General features: G+C 51.4%; 1 protein-coding gene across 9 annotated transcripts in view; it reads left to right on the top strand.

Annotated features, from left to right (window-relative positions):
* znf512b (zinc finger protein 512B) overlaps positions 1-23,728 on the top strand; it is a 75,759-nt gene that overhangs the window by 27,880 nt on the left and 24,151 nt on the right. For 5 of the 9 annotated variants that reach the window (XM_090203749.1, XM_090203748.1, XM_090203750.1 and 2 more), the window contains 4 exons: positions 4,432-4,511; positions 12,677-12,849; positions 12,929-13,185; positions 13,305-13,376. In XM_090203749.1, coding sequence (XP_090059875.1) covers positions 4,432-4,511; positions 12,677-12,849; positions 12,929-13,185; positions 13,305-13,376 — 582 coding nt within the window. Of the gene's footprint in view, positions 1-4,431; positions 4,512-8,113; positions 8,296-12,676; positions 12,850-12,928; positions 13,186-13,304; positions 13,377-23,728 lie in introns of all 9 variants that reach the window. The other 4 variants (XM_036947526.2, XM_036947527.2, XM_036947528.2 and 1 more) reach the window with 2 other exon arrangements.

The following is a 23,728-nucleotide window of genomic DNA, read 5'->3' as shown; positions in this document are numbered from 1 at the left end:
TGTGTGCATCCGTTTGTTGGGAGGTGTGTGTGTGTGTGTGTGTGTGTGTGTGTACAATAAGTTAGACAGCCATCATTGAGAGAGCTGTTTATGCCAGAAGAATATCTTCATTTTCCCTGTATCATTGCCATGGAAGAGTACATGTAATCCATCTACCTTTTCTCATGTTTAATGAGAGTGATTGAGGGCTGAGCAAAATCTCTGCCCTAACAGGTGTTTCGGTATGACTAGTAATGACTCTTACACTTCTGTAATTCTTTCAGACAGACATAGGCCCTGATCTAGATGGGAGTTCTCTGTTAATAGAACAATCAAGGCCTGTATATTTGTCTCAGGACTGATAAAACAGTGGACGTTGAAAGGTGACTAGATGCATTTGTTGGGATCTTTAGAATGGGACTAGCCTGGGACATTTGTTGGGATCTTTAGAATGGGACTAGCCTGGGACATTTGTTGGGATCTTTAGAATGGGACTAGCCTGGGACATTTGTTGGGATCTTTAGAATGGGACTAGCCTGGGACATTTGTTGGGATCTTTAGAATGCGACTAGCCTGGGACATTTGTTGGGATCTTTAGAATGGGACTAGCCTGGGGACATTTGTTGGGATCTTTAGAATGGGACTAGCCTGGGACATTTGTTGGGATCTTTAGAATGGGACTAGCCTGGGACATTTGTTGGGATCTTTAGAATGGGACTAGCCTGGGACATTTGTTGGGATCTTTAGAATGGGACTAGCCTGGGACATTTGTTGGGATCTTTAGAATGGGACTAGCCTGGGACATTTGTTGGGATCTTTAGAATGGGACTAGCCTGGGACATTTGTTGGGATCTTTAGAATGGGACTAGCCTGGGACATTTGTTGGGATCTTTAGAATGGGACTAGCCTGGGACATTTGTTGGGATCTTTAGAATGGGACTAGCCTGGGACATTTGTTGGGATCTTTAGAATGGGACTAGCCTGGGACATTTGTTGGGATCTTTAGAATGGGACTAGCCTGGGACATTTGTTGGGATCTTTAGAATGGGACTAGCCTGGGACATTTGTTGGGATCTTTAGAATGGGACTAGCCTGGGACATTTGTTGGGATCTTTAGAATGGGACTAGCCTGGGACATTTGTTGGGATCTTTAGAATGGGACTAGCCTGTGACATTTGTTGGGATCTTTAGAATGGGACTAGCCTGGGACATTTTGTTGGGATCTTTAGAATGGGACTAGCCTGTGACATTTGTTGGGATCTTTAGAATGGGACTAGCCTGGGACATTTGTTGGGATCTTTAGAATGGGACTAGCCTGGGACATTTGTTGGGATCTTTAGAATGGGACTAGCCTGGGACATTTGTTGGGATCTTTAGAATGGGACTAGCCTGGGACATTTGTTGGGATCTTTAGAATGGGACTAGCCTGGGACATTTGTTGGGATCTTTAGAATGGGACTAGCCTGGGACATTTGTTGGGATCTTTAGAATGCGACTAGCCTGGGACATTTGTTGGGATCTTTAGAATGGGACTAGCCTGGGACATTTGTTGGGATCTTTAGAATGGGACTAGCCTGGGACATTTGTTGGGATCTTTAGAATGGGACTAGCCTGGGACATTTGTTGGGATCTTTAGAATGGGACTAGCCTGGGACATTTGTTGGGATCTTTAGAATGGGACTAGCCTGGGACATTTGTTGGGATCTTTAGAATGCGACTAGCCTGGGACATTTGTTGGGATCTTTAGAATGGGACTAGCCTGGGACATTTGTTGGGATCTTTAGAATGGGACTAGCCTGGGACATTTGTTGGGATCTTTAGAATTGGACTAGCCTGGGACATTTGTTGGGATCTTTAGAATGGGACTAGCCTGGGACATTTGTTGGGATCTTTAGAATGGGACTAGCCTGGGACATTTGTTGGGATCTTTAGAATGGGACTAGCCTGGGACATTTGTTGGGATCTTTAGAATGGGACTAGCCTGGGACATTTGTTGGGATCTTTAGAATGGGACTAGCCTGGGACATTTGTTGGGATCTTTAGAATTGGACTAGCCTGGGACATTTGTTGGGATCTTTAGAATGGGACTAGCCTGGGACATTTGTTGGGATCTTTAGAATGGGACTAGCCTGGGACATTTGTTGGGATCTTTAGAATGGGACTAGCCTGGGACATTTGTTGGGATCTTTAGAATTGGACTAGCCTGGGACATTTGTTGGGATCTTTAGAATGGGACTAGCCTGGGACATTTGTTGGGATCTTTAGAATGGGACTAGCCTGGGACATTTGTTGGGATCTTTAGAATGGGACTAGCCTGGGACATTTGTTGGGATCTTTAGAATGGGACTAGCCTGGGACATTTGTTGGGATCTTTAGAATGGGACTAGCCTGGGACATTTGTTGGGATCTTTAGAATGGGACTAGCCTGGGACATTTGTTGGGATCTTTAGAATGGGACTAGCCTGGGACATTTGTTGGGATCTTTAGAATGCGACTAGCCTGGGACATTTGTTGGGATCTTTAGAATGGGACTAGCCTGGGACATTTGTTGGGATCTTTAGAATGGGACTAGCCTGGGACATTTGTTGGGATCTTTAGAATTGGACTAGCCTGGGACATTTGTTGGGATCTTTAGAATGGGACTAGCCTGGGACATTTGTTGGGATCTTTAGAATGGGACTAGCCTGGGACATTTGTTGGGATCTTTAGAATGGGACTAGCCTGGGACATTTGTTGGGATCTTTAGAATGGGACTAGCCTGGGACATTTGTTGGGATCTTTAGAATGGGACTAGCCTGGGACATTTGTTGGGATCTTTAGAATTGGACTAGCCTGGGACATTTGTTGGGATCTTTAGAATGGGACTAGCCTGGGACATTTGTTGGGATCTTTAGAATGGGACTAGCCTGGGACATTTGTTGGGATCTTTAGAATGGGACTAGCCTGGGACATTTGTTGGGATCTTTAGAATTGGACTAGCCTGGGACATTTGTTGGGATCTTTAGAATGGGACTAGCCTGGGACATTTGTTGGGATCTTTAGAATGGGACTAGCCTGGGACATTTGTTGGAGGAACAAAGTCTTCCCTTCAACCTCTCTACATTTTGCTCTGCATCCTCCCCTCGATCTCTTTCCCCACCCTGCCTTTCTTCACCCCCTCTGTCCTCAATCACACTTTCCTCACCCCCTCTATCCTCCATCACACTTTCCTCACCCCCTCTATCCCTCATCACACTTTCCTCACCCCCTCTACCCTCCATCACACTTTCCTCACCCCCTCTATCCTCCATCACACCTTCCTCACCCCCTCTATCCTCCATCACACTTTCCTCACCCCCTCTACCCTCCATCACACTTTCCTCACCCCCTCTATCCTCCATCACACTTTCCTCACCCCCTCTACCCTCCATCACACTTTCCTCACCCCCTCTATCCTCCATCACACTTTCCTCACCCCCTCTATCCTCCATCACGCTTTCCTCACCCCCTCTATCCTCCATCACACATTCCTCACCCCCTCTACCCTCCATCACACTTTCCTCACCCCCTCTATCCTCCATCACACTTTCCTCACCCCTCTATCCTCCATCACACTTTCCTCACCCCCTCTATCCTCCATCACAGATAAGGAGGAGAAAGTGGTGTAAGTTGTATATGTAGAGAGAGAGGGTGGGTGGGAGCTAGGGAGGGAGAGAGAGGGGGAGAGAGAGAGAGGGAGAGAGAGAGAGAGAGGGAGAGAGCGATAGAAGAAAGAGAGAGGGAGAGAGCAATAGAAGAAAGAGAGAGGGAGAGAGAGAGGGAGAGAGCGATAGAAGAAAGAGAGAGAGCGATAGAAGAAAGAGAGAGAGCGATAGAAGAAAGAGAGAGGGAGAGAGCGATAGAAGAAAGAGAGAGGGAGAGAGCGATAGAAGAAAGAGAGAGGGAGAGAGCGATAGAAGAAAGAGAGATGGAGAGAGAGTCCTCTGTGTGCTGTGTCAGAGGCTTTGGTGATTTATAGGTGATTTATTTGGATCAGCAAATGGCCTTTACATACTTATGCTGATGCACGGACATGCACATGCACACACACACACACACACACACACACACACACACACACACACTAAAACAGCCTTTAACCCGCTGCCACAGCTGTGCCTACACTGGATTTTAATATATCTTGAGGTGTGACTATTGCTCAGTTGCTGAGCAGGTATAATCCAAGCCAGTGAAGATTCATCTTTGTCCTTGTGACCAAGACTATCAACTGTTTTTATCTATGCTTAGTTCCACAGTAAAAATATTGACATTTGTTTGCACTTGAATGTGTTCCAAATGTGTTTTATTCTCTCTGTCTGCCTGAGTTGGAAGGTAGCTGTGTGTGTTGTGAATTGAACCAGTGAAACAGGTCACAGTAATCCCAACTGTTCCCCTTTCCCAACTCTCCTCCACCACTCTCTTTTTCTCTTGCAGGTCCTCCTTGTAGTGAAAGAGGGGAGGGGAAGAAGAAGGGACGTCCCAGAGCTGAAGTACAGGATATGAGGAGTATTCCTGTCAGTATCTATTATCCCCCTACTCCTCCCTACTCCCTCCCTACTCCTCCCTACTCCTCCCTACTCCCCTACTCCTCCCTACCTCCCTCCCTACTCCCTCCCTACTCCCTCCCTACACCCTCCCTACTCCCTCCCCACTCCCCCGACCTCTCCTGACTCCCCCTACTCCCCCACTCCTCCCTACTCCCTCCCTACTCCCTCCCTACACCCTCACTACTCCCTCCCTACTCCCCCTACTCCTCCCTACTCCCCCTACTCCCCCTACTCCTCCCTACTCCCCCTACTCCCCCTACTCCTCCCTACTCCCCCTACTCCCCCTACTCCTCCCTACTCCCCCTACTCCCTCCCTCCCTACTCCTCCCTACTCCCTCCCTACTCCCCCTACTCCTCCCTACTCCCCCTACTCCTCCCTACTCCCCCTACTCCTCCCTATCCCCACTCCTCCTGACCTCCTCCCTACCCCTCCCTACTCCCCCTACCCCTCCCTACTCCTCCCTACTCCCTCCCTACTCCCTCCCTACACCCTCCCTACTCCCTCCCTACTCCCCCTACTCCTCCCTACTCCCCCTACTCCCCCCTACCCCTCCTACTCCCTCCTACTCCCTCCCTACACCCTCACTACTCCCTCCCTACTCCCACTACTCCTCCCTACTCCCCCTACTCCCCCTACTCCTCCCTACTCCCCCTACTCCCCCTACTCCTCCCTACTCCCCCTACTCCTCCCTACTCCCCCTACTCCCACCCCCCTCCCACCCTCCCTACTCCCTCCCTCACTCCTCCCTACTCCCCCTACTCCCCCTACTCCTCCCTACACTCCCCCTATTCCTCCCTACTCCTCCCTACCCCCTCCCTCACTCCCCCTACCCCTCCCTACTCCTCCCTACTCCCTCCCTACTCCTCCCTACTCCCTCCCTACTCCCCCTACCCCTCTCTACTCCTCCCTACTCCCTCCCTACTCCTCCCTACTCCCCCTACTCCTCCCTACTCCCCCTACCTCCCAACCCCCCCACTCCCTCCCTACTCCCTCCCTACTCCCCTACTCCTCCCTACTCCCCCGACCTCCTCCCTACTCCTCCCTACTCCCCCCCTACTCCCCCAACTCCTCCCTACTCCCTCCCTACTCCCTCCCTCACTCCCCCTCTACCTCCTCCCTACTCCCCTACTCCCTCCCTACTCCCCCTACTCCTCCCTACACCCTCCCTACTCCCCCTACCTCCCTCCCTACTCCCTCCCTACTCCCCCTACCTCCTCCCACCCTCCTCACTCCCCCTACTCCTCCCTCGCACTCCTCCCTACTCCTCCCTACACCCTCCCTACTCCTCCCTACTCCCCCTACTCCTCCCTACTCCCTCCCTACTCCCTCCCTACTCCTCCCTACCTCCCTACCTCTCACCCCCACCCCCACCCCCATCACCCCACCTCCACTCACCCCCACCTCCCCACCCACCCCCCCACCTCCATCTCACTCTCTTCCACTCCCATCCTCTTCCCATCATCTTCTTTATTCTTTTATTTTAGTTATTTTCTTGTCCCATTTCTTCATTTTCTTTACATTTTCCCATTCTCCATCATTTTCATTTGCATCCTCTTCATCTTCCTTCCCCACCCTCTTCATTTCACTCCTCTCCACTCTCCACCCTTCCTTTCCTCACCCACTTCCCACTCACTTTTCATGCCCGCATCCTCTCATTCTCACTCCACTCCCCACTCACTCCCCCATCTCCATTTTCATTCCTCACTCACTCCCTCCACTCCCACTCCTTCCACTCCCTCACTCCACTTTCTCATTCCAATTTCCATCCATCTCCCTCCACCTTCCCATCCCCCACCCCCTTCACATCCCCATCCTTCACTCCCTTGCCCCCTTTCCACATTTTCCTTTACCTTCTTCCCACTCCTCCCTACTCCCTCCCCACTCCCTCCCTACACCCTCCCTACTCCCTCCCACTCCCCCGACCTCCCACTCCCCCACTCCCCCCTACTCCTCCCTACTCCCTCCCCACCCCCCTCCCTACACCCTCACTACTCCCTCCCTACTCCCACTACTCCTCCCTACTCCCCCTACTCCCCCTACTCCTCCCTACTCCCCCTACTCCTCCCTACTCCCCCTACTCCTCCCTACTCCCTCCCTACTCCCTCCCTCACTCCTCCCTACTCCCTCCCACCCCTCCCTACTCCCCCTACTCCTCCCTACTCCCCACTCCTCCCTGACCTCTCCTGACTCCTCCCTACCCCTCCCTACTCCCCCTACCCCTCCCTACTCCTCCCATCCCTCCCACTCCTCCCTACTCCCTCCCTACTCCCCCTACCCCTCTCTCACCTCTCCTACTCCCTCCCTACTCCCCCTGACCCCTCCCTATTCCCCCTACTCCTCCCTACTCCCCCTACTCCTCCCTGACTCCCCCTGCACCTCTCCTGTACTCCCCCACTCCTCCCACTCCCCCCTACCCCCCCCCATCCTCCCTACTCCCCTGACCCCCCCCACTCCCCCTCACTCCTCCCTACCTCCCTCACCCCTCCCTACTCCCCCCACTCCCCACCCTCCCTACTCCCTCCTACTCCCTCCCACTCCCCCTACTCCTCCCTCACCCCCCTCATCCTCCCTCCCTACTCCCCCTACTCCTCCCTACACCCTCCCTACTCCCCCTACCTCCCCCACCCTCCTACTCCCCCTACTCCTCCCTACTCCCTCCCTACTCCCCCTACTCCTCCCTACTCCTCCCTACTCCTCCCTACACCCTCCTACCTCCCTACTCCTCCCTACTCCCTCCCTACTCTCCCTATCCCCCTACTCCCTCCCTACTCCCCCTACTCCCCCTCCCTCCCCCTACTCCCCCTACTCCTCCCTACTCTCCCTACTTCCTCCCTACTCCTCCCTACTCCCTCCCTACTCCCTCCCTACTCCTCCCTACTCCCCCACTCCTCCCTACTCCTCCCTACTCCTCCCCTACTCCCCCTACTCCTCCCTACTCCTCCCTCCCCCTACCCTCCTACTCCTCCTACCCTCCCCTCCTCCCCTACTCCTCCCTACCTCCCTCCCCTACCTCCTCCCTACTCTCCCTACTCCTCCCTACTCCTACACCCCTCCCTACTCCTCCCTACTCCCTCCCTACTCCCTACTCCTCCCTACTCCCTCCCTACTCCCCCTACTCTTCCCTACTCCTCCCTACTCCTCCCTACTCCTCCCTACTCCCTCCTTACTCCTCCCTACTCATTCCTACCCCTCTCTACTCCCTCCCTACTCCTCCCTACTCCTCCCTATTCCTCACTACCCTCCCTACTCCCTCCCTACTCCCCCCTACACCCTCCCTACTCCCTCCCTACTACCCCCTTACTCCCTCCCTACTCCCCCTACTCCCTCCCTTCTCCCCCTTACTCCCTCCCTACTCCCCCTACCCCCCCACCCCTCTCTACTCCCTCCCTACTCCCTCCCTACTCCTCCCTACTACTCCCTACTTCCTCACTAACCCTCCCTACCCCTCCCTACTCCCTCCCTACTCTCCCCTTACTCCCTCCCTACTCTCCCCTTACTCCCTCCCTACTCCCGCTACTCCCTGAGTGTGTGAGAAGCATGTGTATCTCATCTCTCCCCCTCTCTGCAGGCTAACATGATGGTCCAGTGGAAGGATGAGTTTAAGAGGAGGTCAAGGGTAAAGTGTCCGTGTTCAGGCTGCTGGTTGGAGTTCCCCAGCATCTACGGCCTCAAATACCACTACCAACGCTGCCAGGGGGTGAGACATGACCCTCTACTCACCCCACCGTCTCTCTCCTCCAGTGTTACACGGTATACCGAAACTTCGGTACTTTTTCGAAACTAGAACATGAAAATTGGCTCGGTACTAGAATTTTTGTTGCTTTCGGTACTTCTGTCAAACGTGTCTCACGGATCACGTCTGTCTATCAGCGCAGCCAATGTCTCCCTTACAGGGCGAGTACAACATGCCTGCTCCACTTAGCCTGCACTGGGAGTCTGGGCTGCATCATGTTATCTCCTCACTTCTGCTCCACTTAGCCTGCACTGGGAGTCTGGGCTGCATCATGTTATCTCCTCACTCCTGCTCCACTTAGCCTGCACTGGGAGTCTGGGCTGCATCATGTTATCTCCTCACTCCTGCTCCACTTAGCCTGCACTGGGAGTCTGGGCTGCATCATGTTATCTCCTCACTTCTGCTCCACTTAGCCTTCACTGGGAGTCTGGGGCTGCATCATGTTATCTCCTCACTTCTGCTCCACTTAGCCTTCACTGGGAGTCTGGGCTGCATCATGTTATCTCCCCACTCCTGCTCCACTTAGCCTGCACTGGGAGTCTGGGCTGCATCATGTTATCTCCTCACTTCTGCTCCACTTAGCCTTCACTGGGAGTCTGGGCTGCATCATGTTATCTCCTCACTTCTGCTCCACTTAGCCTGCACTGGGAGTCTGGGCTGCATCATGTTATCTCCTCACTCCTGCTCCACTTAGCCTGCACTGGGAGTCTGGGCTGCATCATGTTATCTCCTCACTCCTGCTCCACTTAGCCTGCACTGGGAGTCTGGGCTGCATCATGTTATCTCCTCACTTCTGCTCCACTTAGCCTTCACTGGGAGTCTGGGCTGCATCATGTTATCTCCTCACTTCTGCTCCACTTAGCCTGCACTGGGAGTCTGGGCTGCATCATGTTATCTCCTCACTTCTGCTCCACTTAGCCTTCACTGGGAGTCTGGGCTGCATCATGTTATCTCCTCACTTCTGCTCCACTTAGCCTGCACTGGGAGTCTGGGCTGCATCATGTTATCTCCTCACTCCTGCTCCACTTAGCCTGCACTGGGAGTCTGGGCTGCATCATGTTATCTCCTCACTTCTGCTCCACTTAGCCTTCACTGGGAGTCTGGGCTGCATCATGTTATCTCCTCACTTCTGCTCCACTTAGCCTTCACTGGGAGTCTGGGCTGCATCATGTTATCTCCCCACTCCTGCTCCACTTAGCCTGCACTGGGAGTCTGGGCTGCATCATGTTATCTCCTCACTCCTGCTCCACTTAGCCTGCACTGGGAGTCTGGGCTGCATCATGTTATCTCCTCACTTCTGCTCCACTTAGCCTTCACTGGGAGTCTGGGCTGCATCATGTTATCTCCTCACTTCTGCTCCACTTAGCCTGCACTGGGAGTCTGGGCTGCATCATGTTATCTCCTCACTCCTGCTCCACTTAGCCTGCACTGGGAGTCTGGGCTGCATCATGTTATCTCCTCACTCCTGCTCCACTTAGCCTGCACTGGGAGTCTGGGCTGCATCATGTTATCTCCTCACTTCTGCTCCACTTAGCCTTCACTGGGAGTCTGGGCTGCATCATGTTATCTCCTCACTTCTGCTCCACTTAGCCTGCACTGGGAGTCTGGGCTGCATCATGTTATCTCCTCACTCCTGCTCCACTTAGCCTGCACTGGGAGTCTGGGCTGCATCATGTTATCTCCTCACTCCTGCTCCACTTAGCCTGCACTGGGAGTCTGGGCTGCATCATGTTATCTCCTCACTCCTGCTCCACTTAGCCTGCACTGGGAGCCTGGGCTGCATCATGTTATCTCCTCACTCCTGCTCCACTTAGCCTGCACTGGGAGTCTGGGCTGCATCATGTTATCTCCTCACTCCTGCTCCACTTAGCCTGCACTGGGAGTCTGGGCTGCATCATGTTATCTCCTCACTCCTGCTCCACTTAGCCTGCACTGGGAGCCTGGGCTGCATCATGTTATCTCCTCACTCCTGCTCCACTTAGCCTGCACTGGGAGTCTGGGCTGCATCATGTTATCTCCTCACTCCTGCTCCACTTAGCCTGCACTGGGAGTCTGGGCTGCATCATGTTATCTCCTCACTCCTGCTCCACTTAGCCTGCACTGGGAGTCTGGGCTGCATCATGTTATCTCCTCACTCCTGCTCCACTTAGCCTTCACTGGGAGTCTGGGCTGCATCATGTTATCTCCTCACTCCTGCTCCATTTAGCCTGCACTGGGAGTCTGGGCTGCATCATGTTATCTCCTGACTCCTGCTCCACTTAGCCTGCACTGGGAGTCTGGGCTGCATCATGTTATCTCCTCACTCCTGCTCCACTTAGCCTGCACTGGGAGTCTGGGCTGCATCATGTTATCTCCTCACTCCTGCTCCACTTAGCCTGCACTGGGAGTCTGGGCTGCATCGTGTTTTCTCCTCACTCCTGCTCCACTTAGCCTTCACTGGGAGTCTGGGCTGCATCATGTTATCTCCTGACTCCTGCTCCACTTAGCCTGCACTGGGAGTCTGGGCTGCATCATGTTATCTCCTCACTCCTGCTCCACTTAGCCTGCACTGGGAGTCTGGGCTGCATCATGTTATCTCCTCACTCCTGCTCCACTTAGCCTTCACTGGGAGTCTGGGCTGCATCATGTTATCTCCTCACTCCTGCTCCACTTAGCCTGCACTGGGAGTCTGGGCTGCATCATGTTATCTCCTCACTCCTGCTCCACTTAGCCTGCACTGGGAGTCTGGGCTGCATCATGTTATCTCCTCACTCCTGCTCCACTTAGCCTGCACTGGGAGTCTGGGCTGCATCATGTTATCTCCTCACTCCTGCTCCACTTAGCCTGCACTGGGAGCCTGGGCTGCATCATGTTATCTCCTCACTCCTGCTCCACTTAGCCTGCACTGGGAGTCTGGGCTGCATCATGTTATCTCCTGACTCCTGCTCCACTTAGCCTGCACTGGGAGTCTGGGCTGCATCATGTTATCTCCTCACTCCTGCTCCACTTAGCCTGCACTGGGAGTCTGGGCTGCATCATGTTATCTCCTCACTCCTGCTCCACTTAGCCTTCACTGGGAGTCTGGGCTGCATCATGTTATCTCCTCACTCCTGCTCCATTTAGCCTGCACTGGGAGTCTGGGCTGCATCATGTTATCTCCTGACTCCTGCTCCACTTAGCCTGCACTGGGAGTCTGGGCTGCATCATGTTATCTCCTCACTCCTGCAACACTTAGCCTGCACTGGGAGTCTGGGCTGCATCATGTTATCTCCTCACTCCTGCTCCACTTAGCCTGCACTGGGAGTCTGGGCTACATCATGTTATCTCCTTACTCCTGCTCCACTTAGCCTGCACTGGGAGTCTGGGCTGCATCGTGTTATCTCCTCACTCCTGCTCCACTTAGCCTTCACTGGGAGTCTGGGCTGCATCATGTTATCTCCTGACTCCTGCTCCACTTAGCCTGCACTGGGAGTCTGGGCTGCATCATGTTATCTCCTCACTCCTGCTCCACTTAGCCTGCACTGGGAGTCTGGGCTGCATCATGTTATCTCCTCACTCCTGCTCCACTTAGCCTGCACTGGGAGTCTGGGCTGCATCATGTTATCTCCTGACTCCTGCTCCACTTAGCCTGCACTGGGAGTCTGGGCTGCATCATGTTATCTCCTCACTTCTGCTCCACTTAGCCTGCACTGGGAGTCTGGGCTGCATCATGGTATCTCCTCACTCCTGCTCCACTTAGCCTGCACTGGGAGTCTGGGCTGCATCATGTTATCTCCTCACTCCTGCTCCACTTAGCCTGCACTGGGAGTCTGGGCTGCATCATGTTATCTCCCCACTCCTGCTCCACTTAGCCTGCACTGGGAGTCTGGGCTACATCATGTTATCTCCTCACTCCTGCTCCACTTAGCCTGCACTGGGAGTCTGGGCTGCATCATGTTATCTCCTCACTTCTGCTCCACTTAGCCTGCACTGGGAGTCTGGGCTGCATCATGTTATCTCCTCACTTCTGCTCCACTTAGCCTTCACTGGGAGTCTGGGCTGCATCATGTTATCTCCTCACTTCTGCTCCACTTAGCCTGCACTGGGAGTCTGGGCTGCATCATGTTATCTCCTCACTTCTGCTCCACTTAGCCTGCACTGGGAGTCTGGGCTGCATCATGTTATCTCCTCACTCCTGCTCCACTTAGCCTTCACTGGGAGTCTGGGCTGCATCATGTTATCTCCTGACTCCTGCTCCACTTAGCCTTCACTGGGAGTCTGGGCTGCATCATGTTATCTCCTCTCAGTGCTTCGAGGGGGTCTACATATTTATTGTCAATCTGTACACCTGTTGAATTAGATTTGTCAACTTTAGACTAATCAATATCCTTCTGTTTCTTCTCTGTCTCTCTTTTACCGCCTTTTTTCTCTGTCCCCCAGGCAACCCTAGCGGAGAAGTTGAGTCATGGCTGTCCGGACTGTGAGGCGGTGTTTGCCACTAAGGTCCGGCTCCAGAAGCACAAGCTGTGGAACCACCCAGAGAGAGTTACCGTGGAGACCACGGCCGAGCCCAAACTACAGAAGACCCCCGTGAAGGGGGCCGCCAAGAAAAGGTAACCTGGGTCGGGGATTTTCACCACCGTTAACTAACCCTGTCAGCCTAGGTTTAGATTGTACCCTTGCTCTGTCCAGGCCTATGGAGATTACTACCCCATCACCGGTGTTCTTCAAAGTGAAGAAGACCCAGGATGTGTCTAGTCCCTCCCAGAATGGGGAGTGTTCCCCCCAGAGGGGGGAGAGGAAACAGCACACACACCCCCAGCCCCCTCAACATCAGGCCTCCTCCTCTGACACCTCCCCCAACACTCCGGATGGCAGCGAGAGCGATGGTGAGGGGGGAAGCCTCCTCCCACTGTATCCAGATGAAGACCCTGAGAGGACAAGGCACAGTAAGATTAAAATATTATGACTAGTAGGATGTTTTGTTGCATTGTGAGTTGCAGTCCAGTGGAAATGAGGGCCCAGTGTGTTTGACCGTTTCTTGCTCTCTGTTCTCCTCATGAGCCAGGACGGAAGCAGAAAACTCCTAAAAAGTTCACTGGAGAACAGCCCTCCATCTCTGGGACGTTCGGACTGAAAGGTAGACCCTTCTGCATTTCTCATCTCACTGCTTATCTCACGTATGCTGGAAATAGAAGTATGCTCTACTGGGTCATTGACTAGGCATGAGAGTCTGAACCTCAATACACAGTGTGTATTAGTGGTAGTGTGATAGTGTCCTCTCTCTCTGTTAATGTGAGGACTGTAGAGGTGTTTCATATCCTCACTCAGTGAGCCAGTCTCGTACTCTCTTTCTCTGTTGTTGTCATCTCCCTGCCTCCTCTCTCTCTACCACTTTCTCTGTTGTTCTCATCTCCCCGCCTTCTCTCTCTCTACCACTCTCTCTTTCTCTGTTGTTGTCATCTCCCTGCCTTCTCTCTCTCTACCACTCTCTCTGTTGTTCTCATCTCCCTGCCTCCTCTCTCTCTACCACTTTCTCTGTTGTTCTCATCTCCCTGCCTTCTCTCTCTCTACCACTCTCTCTCTCTTTCTCTGTTGTTCTCATCTCCCTGCCTTCTCTCTCTCTACCACTCTCTCTCTCTTTCTCTGTTGTTGTCATCTCCCTGCCTCCTCTCTCTCTACCACTTTCTCTGTTGTTCTCATCTCCCCGCCTTCTCTCTCTCTACCACTCTCTCTCTCTTTCTCTGTTGTTCTCATCTCCCTGCCTTCTCTCTCTCTACCACTCTCTCTGTTGTTCTCATCTCCCTGCCTTCTCTCTCTACCACTCTCTCTCTCTTTCTCTGTTGTTCTCATCTCCCTTCCTTCTCTCTCTCTACCACTCTCTCTCTCTTTCTCTGTTGTTGTCATCTCCCTGCCTCCTCTCTCTCTACCACTTTCTCTGTTGTTGTCATGTCCCTGCCTCCTCTCTCTCTACCACTTTCTCTGTTGTTGTCATCTCCCTGCCTTCTCTCTCTCTACCACTCTCTCTCTCTTTCTCTGTTGTTCTCATCTCCCTGCCTCCTCTCTCTCTACCTCTCTTTCTCTGTTGTTCTCATCTCCCTGCCTCCTCTCTCTCTACCACTTTCTCTGTTGTTCTCATCTCCCTGCCTTCTCTCTCTCTACCACTCTCTCTCTCTTTCTCTGTTGTTCTCATCTCCCTGCCTTCTCTCTCTCTACCACTCTCTCTCTCTTTCTCTGTTGTTGTCATCTCCCTGCCTCCTCTCTCTCTACCACTTTCTCTGTTGTTCTCATCTCCCCGCCTTCTCTCTCTCTACCACTCTCTCTCTCTTTCTCTGTTGTTCTCATCTCCCTGCCTTCTCTCTCTCTACCACTCTCTCTGTTGTTCTCATCTCCCTGCCTTCTCTCTCTACCACTCTCTCTCTCTTTCTCTGTTGTTCTCATCTCCCTTCCTTCTCTCTCTCTACCACTCTCTCTCTCTATCTCTGTTGTTGTCATCTCCCTGCCTCCTCTCTCTCTACCACTTTCTCTGTTGTTGTCATCTCCCTGCCTCCTCTCTCTCTACCACTTTCTCTGTTGTTGTCATCTCCCTGCCTTCTCTCTCTCTACCACTCTCTCTCTCTTTCTCTGTTGTTCTCATCTCCCTGCCTCCTCTCTCTCTACCACTCTCTCTGTTGTTCTCATCTCCCTGCCTTCTCTCTCTCTACCTCTCTACCTCTCTTTCTCTGTTGTTGTCATCTCCCTGCCTTCTCTCTCTCTACCACTCTCTCTCTCTTTCTCTGTTGTTCTCATCTCCCTGCCTTCTCTCTCTCTACCTCTCTTTCTCTGTTGTTCTCATCTCCCTGCCTTCTCTCTCTCTACCACTCTCTCTGTTGTTCTCATCTCCCTGCCTTCTCTCTCTCTACCACTTTCTCTGTTGTTCTCATCTCCCTGCCTTCTCTCTCTCTACCACTCTCTCTTTCTCTGTTGTTCTCATCTCCCTGCCTTCTCTCTCTCTACCACTCTCTCTCTCTTTCTCTGTTGTTGTCATCTCCCTGCCTTCTCTCTCTCTACCACTCTCTCTTTCTCTGTTGTTCTCATCTCCCTGCCTTCTCTCTCTCTACCACTCTCTCTTTCTCTGTTGTTCTCATCTCCCTGCCTTCTCTCTCTCTACCTCTCTTTCTCTGTTGTTGTCATCTCCCTGCCTTCTCTCTCTCTACCACTCTCTCTTTCTCTGTTGTTCTCATCTCCCTGCCTCCTCTCTTTCTACAACTCTCTCTCTTTCTCTGTTGTTCTCATCTCCCTGCCTTCTCTCTCTCTACCACTCTCTCTCTCTTTCTCTGTTGTTGTCATCTCCCTGCCTTCTCTCTCTCTACCACTCTCTCTTTCTCTGTTGTTGTCATCTCCCTGCCTTCTCTCTCTCTACCACTCTCTCTTTCTCTGTTGTTCTCATCTCCCTGCCTCCTCTCTTTCTACAACTCTCTCTCTTTCTCTGTTGTTGTCATCTCCCTGCCTTCTCTCTCTCTACCACTCTCTCTTTCTCTGTTGTTCTCATCTCCCTGCCTCCTCTCTTTCTACAACTCTCTCTCTTTCTCTGTTGTTGTCATCTCCCTGCCTCCTCTCTCTCTACCACTTTCTCTGTTGTTGTCATCCCCCTGCCTCCTCTCTCTCTACCTCTCTTTCTCTCTTTCTCTGTTGTTCTCATCTCCCTGCCTTCTCTCTCTCTACCTCTCTTTCTCTCTTTCTCTGTTGTTGTCATCTCCCTGCCTCCTCTCTCTCTACCACTCTCTCTGTTGTTCTCATCTCCCTGCCTCCTCTCTCTCTACCACTCTCTCTTTCTCTGTTGTTGTCATCTCCCTGCCTCCTCTCTCTCTACCACTTTCTCTGTTGTTCTCATCTCCCTGCCTTCTCTCTCTCTACCTCTCTTTCTCTGTTGTTGTCATCTCCCTGCCTCCTCTCTCTCTACCTCTCTTTCTCTGTTGTTCTCATCTCCCTGCCTTCTCTCTCTCTACCACTTTCTCTGTTGTTCTCATCTCCCTGCCTCCTCTCTCTCTACCTCTCTTTCTCTGTTGTTCTCATCTCCCTGCCTTCTCTCTCTCTACCACTTTCTCTCTCTTTCTCTGTTGTTGTCATCTCCCTGCCTTCTCTCTCTCTACCACTTTCTCTGTTGTTGTCATCCCCCTGCCTCCTCTCTCTCTACCTCTCTTTCTCTGTTGTTCTCATCTCCCTGCCTTCTCTCTCTCTACCACTTTCTCTCTCTTTCTCTGTTGTTGTCATCTCCCTGCCTTCTCTCTCTCTACCACTTTCTCTGTTGTTGTCATCCCCCTGCCTTCTCTCTCTCTACCACTCTCTCTCTCTTTCTCTGTTGTTCTCATCTCCCTGCCTTCTCTCTCTCTACCTCTCTTTCTCTCTTTCTCTGTTGTTCTCATCTCCCTGCCTCCTCTCTCTCTACCACTCTCTCTCTCTTTCTCTGTTGTTGTCATCTCCCTGCCTCCTCTCTCTCTACCATTCTCTCTGTTGTTCTCATCTCCCTGCCTCCTCTCTCTCTACCTCTCTTTCTCTGTTGTTCTCATCTCCCTGCCTCCTCTCTCTCTACCTCTCTTTCTCTGTTGTTCTCATCTCCCTGCCTTCTCTCTCTCTACCACTTTCTCTGTTGTTGTCATCTCCCTGCCTTCTCTCTCTCTACCTCTCTTTCTCTGTTGTTCTCATCTCCCTGCCTCCTCTCTCTCTACCACTCTCTCTGTTGTTCTCATCTCCCTGCCTTCTCTCTCTCTACCACTCTCTCTCTCTTTCTCTGTTGTTGTCATCTCCCTGCCTCCTCTCTCTCTACCTCTCTTTCTCTGTTGTTCTCATCTCCCTGCCTCCTCTCTCTCTACCTCTCTTTCTCTGTTGTTCTCATCTCCCTGCCTCCTCTCTCTCTACCACTTTCTCTGTTGTTCTCATCTCCCTGCCTTCTCTCTCTACCTCTCTCTCTCTCTTTCTCTGTTGTTCTCATCTCCCTGCCTCCTCTCTCTCTACCTCTCTTTCTCTGTTGTTCTCATCTCCCTGCCTTCTCTCTCTCTACCTCTTTCTCTGTTGTTCTCATCTCCCTGCCTTCTCTCTCTCTACCTCTCTCTCTCTCTTTCTCTGTTGTTCTCATCTCCCTGCCTCCTCTCTCTCTACCACTTTCTCTGTTGTTCTCATCTCCCTGCCTTCTCTCTCTCTACCACTCTCTCTCTCTTTCTCTGTTGTTCTCATCTCCCTGCCTCCTCTCTCTCTACCACTCTCTCTCTCTTTCTCTGTTGTTCTCATCTCCCTGCCTTCTCTCTCTCTACCACTCTCTCTCTCTTTCTCTGTTGTTCTCATCTCCCTGCCTCCTCTCTCTCTACCACTCTCTCTCTCTTTCTCTGTTGTTGTCATCTCCCTGCCTCCTCTCTCTCTACCTCTCTTTCTCTGTTGTTCTCATCTCCCTGCCTTCTCTCTCTCTACCTCTCTCTCTCTCTTTCTCTGTTGTTCTCATCTCCCTGCCTCCTCTCTCTCTACCACTCTCTCTGTTGTTCTCATCTCCCTGCCTTCTCTCTCTCTACCTCTCTCTCTCTCTTTCTCTGTTGTTCTCATCTCCCTGCCTCCTCTCTCTCTACCACTCTCTCTGTTGTTCTCATCTCCCTGCCTCCTCTCTCTCTACCACTCTCTCTCTCTTTCTCTGTTGTTGTCATCTCCCTGCCTCCTCTCTCTCTACCTCTCTTTCTCTGTTGTTCTCATCTCCCTGCCTTCTCTCTCTCTACCTCTCTCTCTCTCTTTCTCTGTTGTTCTCATCTCCCTGCCTCCTCTCTCTCTACCACTCTCTCTGTTGTTCTCATCTCCCTGCCTTCTCTCTCTCTACCTCTCTTTCTCTCTTTCTCTGTTGTTGTCATCTCCCTGCCTCCTCTCTCTCTACCACTCTCTCTGTTGTTCTCATCTCCCTGCCTCCTCTCTCTCTACCACTCTCTCTTTCTCTGTTGTTGTCATCTCCCTGCCTCCTCTCTCTCTACCACTTTCTCTGTTGTTCTCATCTCCCTGCCTTCTCTCTCTCTACCTCTCTTTCTCTGTTGTTGTCATCTCCCTGCCTCCTCTCTCTCTACCTCTCTTTCTCTGTTGTTCTCATCTCCCTGCCTTCTCTCTCTCTACCACTTTCTCTGTTGTTCTCATCTCCCTGCCTCCTCTCTCTCTACCTCTCTTTCTCTGTTGTTCTCATCTCCCTGCCTTCTCTCTCTCTACCACTTTCTCTCTCTTTCTCTGTTGTTGTCATCTCCCTGCCTTCTCTCTCTCTACCACTTTCTCTGTTGTTGTCATCCCCCTGCCTCCTCTCTCTCTACCTCTCTTTCTCTGTTGTTCTCATCTCCCTGCCTTCTCTCTCTCTACCACTTTCTCTCTCTTTCTCTGTTGTTGTCATCTCCCTGCCTTCTCTCTCTCTACCACTTTCTCTGTTGTTGTCATCCCCCTGCCTTCTCTCTCTCTACCACTCTCTCTCTCTTTCTCTGTTGTTCTCATCTCCCTGCCTTCTCTCTCTCTACCTCTCTTTCTCTCTTTCTCTGTTGTTCTCATCTCCCTGCCTCCTCTCTCTCTACCACTCTCTCTCTCTTTCTCTGTTGTTGTCATCTCCCTGCCTCCTCTCTCTCTACCATTCTCTCTTTCTCTGTTGTTGTCATCTCCCTGCCTCCTCTCTCTCTACCTCTCTTTCTCTGTTGTTCTCATCTCCCTGCCTCCTCTCTCTCTACCTCTCTTTCTCTGTTGTTCTCATCTCCCTGCCTTCTCTCTCTCTACCACTTTCTCTGTTGTTGTCATCTCCCTGCCTCCTCTCTTTCTACAACTCTCTCTCTTTCTCTGTTGTTGTCATCTCCCTGCCTCCTCTCTCTCTACCACTTTCTCTGTTGTTGTCATCCCCCTGCCTCCTCTCTCTCTACCTCTCTTTCTCTCTTTCTCTGTTGTTCTCATCTCCCTGCCTTCTCTCTCTCTACCTCTCTTTCTCTCTTTCTCTGTTGTTGTCATCTCCCTGCCTCCTCTCTCTCTACCACTCTCTCTGTTGTTCTCATCTCCCTGCCTCCTCTCTCTCTACCACTCTCTCTTTCTCTGTTGTTGTCATCTCCCTGCCTCCTCTCTCTCTACCACTTTCTCTGTTGTTCTCATCTCCCTGCCTTCTCTCTCTCTACCTCTCTTTCTCTGTTGTTGTCATCTCCCTGCCTCCTCTCTCTCTACCTCTCTTTCTCTGTTGTTCTCATCTCCCTGCCTTCTCTCTCTCTACCACTTTCTCTGTTGTTCTCATCTCCCTGCCTCCTCTCTCTCTACCTCTCTTTCTCTGTTGTTCTCATCTCCCTGCCTTCTCTCTCTCTACCACTTTCTCTCTCTTTCTCTGTTGTTGTCATCTCCCTGCCTTCTCTCTCTCTACCACTTTCTCTGTTGTTGTCATCCCCCTGCCTCCTCTCTCTCTACCTCTCTTTCTCTGTTGTTCTCATCTCCCTGCCTTCTCTCTCTCTCTACCACTTTCTCTCTCTTTCTCTGTTGTTGTCATCTCCCTGCCTTCTCTCTCTCTACCACTTTCTCTGTTGTTGTCATCCCCCTGCCTTCTCTCTCTCTACCACTCTCTCTCTCTTTCTCTGTTGTTCTCATCTCCCTGCCTTCTCTCTCTCTACCTCTCTTTCTCTCTTTCTCTGTTGTTCTCATCTCCCTGCCTCCTCTCTCTCTACCACTCTCTCTCTCTTTCTCTGTTGTTGTCATCTCCCTGCATCCTCTCTCTCTACCATTCTCTCTGTTGTTCTCATCTCCCTGCCTCCTCTCTCTCTACCTCTCTTTCTCTGTTGTTCTCATCTCCCTGCCTCCTCTCTCTCTACCTCTCTTTCTCTGTTGTTCTCATCTCCCTGCCTTCTCTCTCTCTACCACTTTCTCTGTTGTTGTCATCTCCCTGCCTCCTCTCTCTCTACCTCTCTTTCTCTGTTGTTCTCATCTCCCTGCCTTCTCTCTCTCTACCACTTTCTCTGTTGTTGTCATCTCCCTGCCTTCTCTCTCTCTACCTCTCTTTCTCTGTTGTTCTCATCTCCCTGCCTCCTCTCTCTCTACCACTCTCTCTGTTGTTCTCATCTCCCTGCCTTCTCTCTCTCTACCACTCTCTCTCTCTTTCTCTGTTGTTGTCATCTCCCTGCCTCCTCTCTCTCTACCTCTCTTTCTCTGTTGTTCTCATCTCCCTGCCTCCTCTCTCTCTACCTCTCTTTCTCTGTTGTTCTCATCTCCCTGCCTCCTCTCTCTCTACCACTTTCTCTGTTGTTCTCATCTCCCTGCCTTCTCTCTCTACCTCTCTCTCTCTCTTTCTCTGTTGTTCTCATCTCCCTGCCTCCTCTCTCTCTACCTCTCTTTCTCTGTTGTTCTCATCTCCCTGCCTTCTCTCTCTCTACCTCTTTCTCTGTTGTTCTCATCTCCCTGCCTTCTCTCTCTCTACCTCTCTCTCTCTCTTTCTCTGTTGTTCTCATCTCCCTGCCTCCTCTCTCTCTACCACTTTCTCTGTTGTTCTCATCTCCCTGCCTTCTCTCTCTCTACCACTCTCTCTCTCTTTCTCTGTTGTTCTCATCTCCCTGCCTCCTCTCTCTCTACCACTCTCTCTCTCTTTCTCTGTTGTTCTCATCTCCCTGCCTTCTCTCTCTCTACCACTCTCTCTCTCTTTCTCTGTTGTTCTCATCTCCCTGCCTTCTCTCTCTCTACCTCTTTCTCTGTTGTTCTCATCTCCCTGCCTTCTCTCTCTCTACCTCTCTCTCTCTCTTTCTCTGTTGTTCTCATCTCCCTGCCTCCTCTCTCTCTACCTCTCTTTCTCTGTTGTTCTCATCTCCCTGCCTTCTCTCTCTCTACCTCTCTCTCTCTCTTTCTCTGTTGTTCTCATCTCCCTGCCTCCTCTCTCTCTACCACTCTCTCTGTTGTTCTCATCTCCCTGCCTTCTCTCTCTCTACCTCTCTCTCTCTCTTTCTCTGTTGTTCTCATCTCCCTGCCTCCTCTCTCTCTACCACTCTCTCTGTTGTTCTCATCTCCCTGCCTCCTCTCTCTCTACCACTCTCTCTCTCTTTCTCTGTTGTTGTCATCTCCCTGCCTCCTCTCTCTCTACCTCTCTTTCTCTGTTGTTCTCATCTCCCTGCCTTCTCTCTCTCTACCTCTCTCTCTCTCTTTCTCTGTTGTTCTCATCTCCCTGCCTCCTCTCTCTCTACCACTCTCTCTGTTGTTCTCATCTCCCTGCCTTCTCTCTCTCTACCTCTCTTTCTCTCTTTCTCTGTTGTTGTCATCTCCCTGCCTCCTCTCTCTCTACCACTCTCTCTGTTGTTCTCATCTCCCTGCCTCCTCTCTCTCTACCACTCTCTCTTTCTCTGTTGTTGTCATCTCCCTGCCTCCTCTCTCTCTACCACTTTCTCTGTTGTTCTCATCTCCCTGCCTTCTCTCTCTCTACCTCTCTTTCTCTGTTGTTGTCATCTCCCTGCCTCCTCTCTCTCTACCTCTCTTTCTCTGTTGTTCTCATCTCCCTGCCTTCTCTCTCTCTACCACTTTCTCTGTTGTTCTCATCTCCCTGCCTCCTCTCTCTCTACCTCTCTTTCTCTGTTGTTCTCATCTCCCTGCCTTCTCTCTCTCTACCACTTTCTCTCTCTTTCTCTGTTGTTGTCATCTCCCTGCCTTCTCTCTCTCTACCACTTTCTCTGTTGTTGTCATCCCCCTGCCTCCTCTCTCTCTACCTCTCTTTCTCTGTTGTTCTCATCTCCCTGCCTTCTCTCTCTCTACCACTTTCTCTCTCTTTCTCTGTTGTTGTCATCTCCCTGCCTTCTCTCTCTCTACCACTTTCTCTGTTGTTGTCATCCCCCTGCCTTCTCTCTCTCTACCACTCTCTCTCTCTTTCTCTGTTGTTCTCATCTCCCTGCCTTCTCTCTCTCTACCTCTCTTTCTCTCTTTCTCTGTTGTTCTCATCTCCCTGCCTCCTCTCTCTCTACCACTCTCTCTCTCTTTCTCTGTTGTTGTCATCTCCCTGCCTCCTCTCTCTCTACCATTCTCTCTTTCTCTGTTGTTGTCATCTCCCTGCCTCCTCTCTCTCTACCTCTCTTTCTCTGTTGTTCTCATCTCCCTGCCTCCTCTCTCTCTACCTCTCTTTCTCTGTTGTTCTCATCTCCCTGCCTTCTCTCTCTCTACCACTTTCTCTGTTGTTGTCATCTCCCTGCCTCCTCTCTTTCTACAACTCTCTCTCTTTCTCTGTTGTTGTCATCTCCCTGCCTCCTCTCTCTCTACCACTTTCTCTGTTGTTGTCATCCCCCTGCCTCCTCTCTCTCTACCTCTCTTTCTCTCTTTCTCTGTTGTTCTCATCTCCCTGCCTTCTCTCTCTCTACCTCTCTTTCTCTCTTTCTCTGTTGTTGTCATCTCCCTGCCTCCTCTCTCTCTACCACTCTCTCTGTTGTTCTCATCTCCCTGCCTCCTCTCTCTCTACCACTCTCTCTTTCTCTGTTGTTGTCATCTCCCTGCCTCCTCTCTCTCTACCACTTTCTCTGTTGTTCTCATCTCCCTGCCTTCTCTCTCTCTACCTCTCTTTCTCTGTTGTTGTCATCTCCCTGCCTCCTCTCTCTCTACCTCTCTTTCTCTGTTGTTCTCATCTCCCTGCCTTCTCTCTCTCTACCACTTTCTCTGTTGTTCTCATCTCCCTGCCTCCTCTCTCTCTACCTCTCTTTCTCTGTTGTTCTCATCTCCCTGCCTTCTCTCTCTCTCTACCACTTTCTCTCTCTTTCTCTGTTGTTGTCATCTCCCTGCCTTCTCTCTCTCTACCACTTTCTCTGTTGTTGTCATCCCCCTGCCTTCTCTCTCTCTACCACTCTCTCTCTCTTTCTCTGTTGTTCTCATCTCCCTGCCTTCTCTCTCTCTACCTCTCTTTCTCTCTTTCTCTGTTGTTCTCATCTCCCTGCCTCCTCTCTCTCTACCACTCTCTCTCTCTTTCTCTGTTGTTGTCATCTCCCTGCATCCTCTCTCTCTACCATTCTCTCTGTTGTTCTCATCTCCCTGCCTCCTCTCTCTCTACCTCTCTTTCTCTGTTGTTCTCATCTCCCTGCCTCCTCTCTCTCTACCTCTCTTTCTCTGTTGTTCTCATCTCCCTGCCTTCTCTCTCTCTACCACTTTCTCTGTTGTTGTCATCTCCCTGCCTCCTCTCTCTCTACCTCTCTTTCTCTGTTGTTCTCATCTCCCTGCCTTCTCTCTCTCTACCACTTTCTCTGTTGTTGTCATCTCCCTGCCTTCTCTCTCTCTACCTCTCTTTCTCTGTTGTTCTCATCTCCCTGCCTCCTCTCTCTCTACCACTCTCTCTGTTGTTCTCATCTCCCTGCCTTCTCTCTCTCTACCACTCTCTCTCTCTTTCTCTGTTGTTGTCATCTCCCTGCCTCCTCTCTCTCTACCTCTCTTTCTCTGTTGTTCTCATCTCCCTGCCTCCTCTCTCTCTACCTCTCTTTCTCTGTTGTTCTCATCTCCCTGCCTCCTCTCTCTCTACCACTTTCTCTGTTG

This window comes from Oncorhynchus mykiss, chromosome 16 (genome assembly GCF_057628025.1).
Source record: "Oncorhynchus mykiss isolate SJ-2025 chromosome 16, ASM5762802v1, whole genome shotgun sequence".
Taxonomy (NCBI): Eukaryota; Metazoa; Chordata; class Actinopteri; order Salmoniformes; family Salmonidae; genus Oncorhynchus; species Oncorhynchus mykiss.
This window is presented reverse-complemented; position numbering and strand designations above follow the sequence as displayed.